Source organism: Mauremys reevesii, linkage group 14 (assembly GCF_016161935.1).
Source record: "Mauremys reevesii isolate NIE-2019 linkage group 14, ASM1616193v1, whole genome shotgun sequence".
Lineage (NCBI taxonomy): Eukaryota > Metazoa > Chordata > Testudines > Geoemydidae > Mauremys > Mauremys reevesii.
In genome coordinates, this window is record NC_052636.1 from 36,580,328 (window position 1) to 36,588,583 (window position 8,256).

Below are 8,256 nucleotides of genomic sequence, written 5' to 3' on the forward strand. Positions count from 1 at the left end.
GAAAGATTCTATCATGTCCCCTCTCAGTCTTCTCTTTCCAAACTAAACAAACCCAATTCTTTCAGCCTTTGTTCATAGGTCATGTTCTCAAGACCTTTAATCATTCTTGTTGCTCTTCTCTGGACCCTCTCCAATTTCTACACATCTTTCTTGAAATGTGGTGCCCAGAACTGGACACAGTACTCCAGTTGAGGCCTAACCAGCGCAGAGTAGAGCGGAAGAATGACTTCTCGTGTCTTGCCCATAACACACCTGTTAATGCATCCCAGAATCATGTTTGCTTTTTTTGCAACAGCATCACACTGTTGACTCATACTTAGCTTGTCCACTATAACCCCTAGATCCCTTTCTGCCGTACTCCTTCCTAGACAGTCTCTTCCCATTCTGCATGTGTGAAACTGATTGTTCCTTCCTAAGTGGAGCACTTTGTATTTGTCTTTATTAAACTTCATCCTGTTTACCTCAGACCATTTCTCCAATTTGTCCAGATCATTTTGAATTATGACCCTGTCCTCCAAACCAGTTGCAATCCCTCCCAGTTTGGTATCATCTGCAGACTTAATAAGTGTACTTTCTATGCCAATATCTAAATGGTTGATGAAGATATTGAACAGAGCCGGTCCCAAAACAGACCCTCATGAACCCCATTTGTTATTCCTTTCCAGCAGGATTGGGAACCATTAATAACTACTCTGAGTACGGTTATCCAGCCAGTTATGCACCCACCTTAGAGTAGCCCCATCTAAGTTGTATTTGCCTAGTTTATTGATAAGAATATCATGTGAGACCGTTTCAAATGCCTTACTAAAGTCTAGGTATAGCACATCCACCGCTTCTCCTTATCCACAAGGCTTGTTATCCTATTAAAGAAAGCTCTCAGATTGGTTTGACATGTTTTGTTCTTCAGATACAGAGTCAATATCCATAACTTCAGATAACAAACATGATCCATGCACACAAATAGGATAATCATATTCGCCAATCACAACTTTTCCAATGACACTGCACATGACGCATCTTGCACAAAATGCCTAATAATTATGGCCTAATCATTTTATACTCCTACCACTATGCTGAATGTGGGGTGTAGTGTCAGATAGGGCCTAATTTCAAGGCACAGGAGTTGGGAATGGAACTTCCCTCTTTGTGGAACAGGAAATAACCCCAGCCAGGGCTGGGAAAACTTCCCAGACTCCCAGTGCTGGAGCCGAATCTACTGACACTTCATTAGTTACCACCACCCCAATCTTTGTGGCAACTGCAAACTTTATCACTGATGATTTTATGTTCTCTTCCAGGTCATTAATAAGTATGTTAAATAGCACAGCCAAGAACCAGTCCTTGTGGGAAGCCCCTAGAAAGAAATCCACTGACCATAGTTCCCCATTTACAATCCCAGTTTTTAATCTATTTAATATATGCCCTGTGTATTTTGTATCTTTCTAGTTTTCTAGTCAAAATGTTGTGCTGAACCAAGTCATATGCCTTACAGAAGTCTAGGTATATTACATCAATACTATTAGTTGCAACCAAACTTTTGATCTCATCCAGTAAGGATATCCAGTTAGTTTGACAATCTATTGTGTCTAAATCTTTGTTAATGGGTACTAATTATATTACCCTCCTTTAATTGGTTATTAATGAACTCCAGTATCGGCTGCTCCATTCTCTTGCCCAGTATCGATTTTAGACTAACACTCTTGTAATTAGCTGGGTCATCTCTTCTACACTTTTTAAATATTGGCACAGCATTAGCTTTATTCCAGTCTTATGGAATTTCCTCAGTGTTCCAAGTCCTAATGAAAATCAACACTAACAGTCCACCACGCTTCTCCACCGGGTCTCTCAAAACTCTTGTTATCTGGACCTGCTGATTTAAACACATCTAACTGTAATACCTGCTGTTTAACATACTCATGAGTTGTTGTTGGAATGGAAAGTGTCGTCGTCAACATCTTATGATATGAGTTACATCATTTGTTTTTCTCCAAATCCAGGAGAGAAATATTTATTGAACACTTTTACCTCTTCTGCATTATTTTTGATAATTTTGCCATTTCTATCTAGTAATTTACCACTACTGTTGTTAGGATTAATTTTGTACTTAATATACTTTTAAAAACTTCCTTCTTATTTTTCATTGATTGATCATTGATTTCTGATAGCTTCCCTTACCAATTTTCTACAAATCTGACCTCCTAACTTATAGTCTTTACTATTGACTTCCCCTTTCTTCCATATATTTTATTTGGAGAGTGTTGGGATTCCTACCAGGGAGCCACCAGCAGGGTCCAGAGACAGCCCCATCTCCTGTATCAAGCTCTGGCTAGTGGGTATGTGATAAATGTGACGACCCTGCCTCCGTCTGTCAGGTGGGAGACACAAAGATTCTTTCTTTCTACCCTCTGATTCCTCCTGGCTGCTCTAAGCAAGATGGGGTGGGACTCTGTTAACATGTGCCTCCATTTACCTGGTGCTGCTGTTCTGTGAATAGTGGGGCAGCAGGTACTGAGTGTTGGACTCTTGCTCTTTCAGGGGCCGGTGACCTTCGAGGAGGTGGCTGTGTACTTCACCAGGGAAGAGTGGGCTCTGCTGGACCCCACTCAGAGAGCCCTCTACAGGGATGTCATGCAGGAGAACTATGAGAATGTGACCTCATTGGGTAAGGATTCCCGTCCTCTTGGTTCTTGGAATAGGAAATGAAGAGATAAGGTTCATGCCAGCCCCACAATGCCACCTCTACTCTGTCCTGTTTCAGCATCACCCCAATATGCCAGTGACACACACACTACCAGAGACCCTCCCCTGCTGCAGAACACTTTGGGAACAGCGCACAGGAGCCGTATCGCAGTGTCAAATAGCTCCTGTTTGCTCAAGTAAACTTCTTTGAGATGGGGCAACCACATCTGCACGGAGTATTTGAGATGTGGGCGTATCATGGATTCATTTGCTGTTTTAGAAATATGATATTTTATGTCTTATTATCTATTTCTTAATGATTCCCAACATTCTGTTTGCTTTTTCACTGCTGCTGCACACTGAGTGGATGTTTTCAGAGAACTATCCACAGTGACTCCAAGATCTCTCTCTTGAGTGGAAACAGCTAATTTAGATCTGATCATTTTGTATGTATAGCTGGGATTATGTTTTCCAGTGGGCTGCAATATGTGCTATCCTGACATCTAGTACTGCTGAAATCCTGCATTCAGTGATATCCCTGCCCTTCCTGTTCCCTTTCTCCACTGAACCTCACCAGCCCATGCTTCCTGTTCCCAGCTTCCCAGGACTCTCTTATTGTCTCTGAACTTCTCTGTCAGCAAGAAGCAGTGCCAGGGAGACTTGCCCTCTCTCTGGAGTCTTTGATTTCTGGGACATGGATTTACTTTCTCTGTGTTTTAGGGACTCTTTGAAATTGAGTGTCTGTGATATTAACCACAGTGCAACCTGGACTGTTGAACAGCTGTGTGACTCAGTTCCCAAGCTGTGGTGCCTTTACACTGCTCTACTGTGAGAACAGCCACTCCTGGGCAGGTAACGCACAGTCTCCAGCATGTAACTCACTCCCAGCTACACAGTATTGAGTGCTGCTAGTCAGTGACTCACAAGTTACAGTGCAGCACAGGAGAACCCCAGAAAATTCTCTGCTCCCAGACTTCTCCCAGAAATGTGCATCTTTCCCTGTCCAGCACACTCCTGAACAACGCAAGCTCATATGAAGTCTGTCATTTCATCAGTGGAAAATGACATGCACCAGCCTTGTTATCCCAGATGGAGTTTCCAACACACTTGAATCCAACCACACCGGTTAGATAAAGAATAAAACAAGATACTTAACACTCAAAAAAAATATTTTAAGATACAGATAATGAGGCATAAAGCTCAGAATTGTTTACAAAAGAAATGCAAAGATAAAACACAAACTAATGTCTAAGTTAACAAGCTGAAACAAGGCAAATGTTTCTCTCGCCATGTGCTGAGACAGGCTGGTTTTCCTTTCAGCCAGGACTCGGCCTAACCCACCCCTGCCGCCCACGTTCAGCTCTTCAGGAGTTGTCATGAGCAGAGGGAAAGGGGGGAGAGAGAGAGTCTGAAGCATTTTGCTCACCTCTTTTTATGATTCTGTCCTTTGTACTAGAAACAACTTCAGTTCTCAGCTGAGTCATGGTGCCAGGCTGTCTGTCGGAGATATGAGAATTGTGAAGGAAAGTCTACAGAAAGAGCTTTGGAGCTTTGCTCAAGCTAGTAGGCCTGAAGTATTAGCTGATCTTGCTTCTCTGTGTAAAGGGCATAGAAAGGCAAAGTGGAATGGAAAATCCCCCAGATTGGGGAACAAGTGAAGCCAGGGGGCTGGACTCGATGATCTTTCAAGGTCCCTTCCAGTTCTAGGAGATTGGTATATCTCCAATTATTTATTTTAATTTAAATCCCCCAAATTGGGGAACCAATGGCTTTGTGTGCATAAGGGGCCTAAGTAGGTGAAGTGGAAAGTCCCCAAACACACTGATTTGCAGTAACCGAGCTTCTGAAACATAACCACAATGGAAGTGTTAGAAAAGTCAAACCACAAACTAGACTAGGAATAACAATAACAGGAAAGGCCGAATATGGAAAACTGATTGTTCAGCTTGCTTTTGACCTGCATCATATTTTGCAATATATTCCAAATAAGGAAATTAACGTGCAACGTATGTGTCATTGTTTGGGGTTTTAAGCTTTAAAAGGCTTGTGTGATTTTTAGCTCAGGGGGACAGTATTACAATAGCTGTCGCCCCCTGCGCACTTTTAACCAAGAAAAGAGCCTCAGGCTGAGCTGATTCAAAATCAATCGTGTGGTTGTTTTCCACAACAGCTTCAATAGGTCCCTATGATGGAATGTCAATGTCTTCACACCTTCCCCCTGCAGGAGAATGGCTGTTTGACCAGCTGTTTGCCTGGCTGTCTCTGAGGAACTGCTCTGTGGGTGTTCCCCAGAATTGTAACTTTTTCCGTAATCTCATACTGTAAAATCTCATAACTTTACAGATAGTGTTACTACACATTTTAACAGGAGGATAATATTCAGTAGATTATGCATTTTCAAATGATATCTCACAAGCCATACTGTGTACAAAATTGATAATTTTCTAGAAGAGTGAACATAGGGGTGTAGACTGACACAGTGTCTGTGTGTGTGTTCCCAGCACATATGTGGGTATTTCAATCCCTCATAAGCATAGTGTTCGGCATCTTCAAGGACCTGGGGAACTAGTCCTGGAAATTCACTGGTTTACCAAGTGTGACGCTGTATGGAATTGTGAGACACTTTGGTATTAATAATAAAATAATATAATGAATCATGCTAGATATGCCATGTAAGGTGTCAGGGGAAATGTTATGATTTTCCAAGTATGATCATTTTGTTTCTGTGTTTGTATCACCTTTGTATTGTGAGTTATAGATATGTAGGGTATATCTGTATTTCCAGACTTGGGCAGTGTTTCTGGGTGACACCCCCAGACATATTGGCATCAACACTGCCTAGCCTGTTTGATGGCCCATTGAGGGTCATCATCTGTACAATGAGCCCATGGAAAGGACCAAGAGGATACACCTATTGCGTCAGCAAGACATGCCGGGATATGCCTGTGTAATGAGAACTTCAAGGCTTTTCCATGCCACGTCCTGTGAATCTTGTGTTTGGGACACAGGAAGTACAAGCCACATGGCAAAAGGAATATAAAGGGCAGCTGCAACTTCTCCATTTTGTCTTCAATCCCCTTGCCTGCCTCTGGAGCAACTTCTCTACAAACTGAACCATGGAACAAGACTGAATGACCCATCCAAGCTATGGATGTGTTCCAGACGGACTTCCAAGCCAGCAACTCACCAATACTGCTAAGAACCTGATATATCCATTTTGGAATGTATCTGACTGCTTTTCCATTTAACTTCTTTCTGTCTTTCTTTCGTTTAAACCTTTAGTTTAGATGCTAAAGGATTGTCTGGAAGGATGGAATTTTGGGTAATATCCAAACCTATACTGACCTGGTGATGTGGCTGACCTTTGGGGTCAGAAGATCATTTTGTTTATGTGAGCAGAGTTTTGAAATAACCTCTCACTGTACTGGGCCTAAGTGCTGATTAGGAGTCAGAGAACTGGGATGCAATAAAGGGGGCTGTGTGATTTCTTTTTTCAGCTTCTCGATAACCCTAGTGGGGATCAGAAGCACAGTTGGTGACTGGTCAGTGAGTTTAACTTCAGTGTTAACCAGCAGTTTTGGGAGCATCTGCTCTCCCTTTTTCAGCCTGCCCTAACTTTGGCATTTTCAGTGAGAACTGCCCCTGGCCCACCAGATCACACTAAGCACTGAAGTTAAATTAATAGAATGTTTTTTATGACAAAGTCTTATGAAATCACCTGAACTCCTTTGTTTTCTTTCATCTGAGCAGGGTTTCCTGTTATCCAGCCTGATGTGATCTCCCAGCTGGAACAAGGGGAAGAGCCATGGGTCCCAGACCTCCAGGGTTCAGAGGAAAGAGAGATCCTGAGAGCTCCCTACACAGGTGAGGAAACATTAAACCACCCAGAATCTGTAAGTGCCTGAAGGAAACATCTGGGATACCCAACAAAGCCCTTGGGAGGTCTCTCAGTTCATTATTGTCCCTAGCAGGGGTCGTATCCTCAGGGTAAATATAGCTCATGGCTTCCTATAGATCCTAGCAGACACCAGGCAGTAGCTTTCTCCCTTCCCCCTGCGTATTTGGATGGGATGTGAAGGCTGAATTCATCCCCCTCCTCTCTCCTATTTGGGGGAAGAGTTTGGGGGAGTTCAGCTCCTGATTTTTATTTGACCTGTCTTCAGCACTTGTTTTGGTTTGGTCTTCCCCTTTCCATCCCTGTTTGAGGTTTCTGTCTCTGTCACAGCAGGTGATGCAATGGCATGTGAGAAAGAGGAGCAGAATTTTCAGCCTGAAAATGTCGAGCCAGTGGGTAAAAACAGAGCATTATCACAAAGATCGAAAAGGAATGTGTCCAGGAGTCCTGAGCAGGGAAACTCCTGGGAGATTCAGCACAGACCAGAAAGAGAGCAAGGAAACCAGCCAGGGGAGAAAGTGGATAAATTTATTTCCTGTTGGGGAACTCAGAAGGTCCTCATGGAAACCACAACACAACAGGAAATCCTCAGGCGAAAGACAAAAAATACATGCCCGGAGTGTGGGAAAAACTTCATTCACGGATCAAACCTTTCTGTTCATCTGAGAATCCACACAGGGGAGAGACCCTACAAATGCCGTGAGTGTGGGAAAACCTTCAATCGCAGCTCACACCTTATTGCCCATCAGAAAATCCACACAGGGGACAGGCCCTATAAATGCTGTGAGTGTGGAAAATGCTTCACTGAGAGTTCAGACCTTTCTGTACATCAGAGAATCCACACAGGGGAGAGGCCCTTTGAATGCCGTGAGTGTGGGAAAACCTTCAATCGCAGTTCACACCTTATTAGGCATCAAACAATCCACACAGGGGACAGGCCCTACGAATGCAGTGAATGTGGAAAATGCTTCACTAGCAGCTCAAACCTTTCTCAACATCAGAGAATCCACACAGGGGAGAGGCCCTTTGAATGCTGTGAGTGTGGGAAAACCTTCAGTTACAAATCAGGCCTTTCTAGACATCAGAGAATCCACACAGGGGACAGGCCCTATGAATGCAGAGAGTGTGGGAAAACCAGGCCCTATGAATGCAGAGAGTGTGGGAAAACCTTCACTCACAGATCAGCCCTTTCTAGACATCAGAGGATCCACACAGGGGAAAGATCCTACGAATGCCATGAGTGTTGTAAAACCTTCAGTCGCAGCTCACACCTTATTAGTCATCAAACAATCCACACAGGGGAGAGGCCCTATAAATGCAGTGAGTGCGGGAAAACCTTCAATCACCGCTCACACCTTATTACCCATCAGAGAATCCACACAGGGGAGAGGCCCTATAAATGCTGTGTGTGTGGAAAATGCTTCACTAAAAGTTCAGCCCTTTCCAGGCATCAGAGAATCCACACAGGGGAGAGGCCCTATGAATGCCATGAGTGTGGGAAAACCTTCTCTTGGCACTCAGCCCATGTTAACCATCAGAGAATCTGCAAGAGAGATCAACATTGTAAAAATCTCTAGGGCTATCAAGACTTTGTTTTTTAATACTTTTCCTGATTCCCACATAGTAACTTTTAAAGCTCTTTGAACTGTTTGCAGCACCGTTATCCCTCAGCTTGTCCAGAT

General features: G+C 43.4%; 1 protein-coding gene across 1 annotated transcript; it reads left to right on the forward strand.

Annotated features, from left to right (window-relative positions):
• Positions 1–7,206: 7,206 nt before the first annotated feature.
• On the forward strand, positions 7,207–7,884 carry LOC120381564 (zinc finger protein 2 homolog; the record flags this gene model as incomplete). Its single annotated transcript, XM_039499733.1, has 2 exons — positions 7,207–7,679; positions 7,713–7,884. Coding segments are annotated over 2 exons (645 nt in total), but the record flags the coding sequence as incomplete, so codon positions are not given.
• Positions 7,885–8,256: the final 372 nt, after the last annotated feature.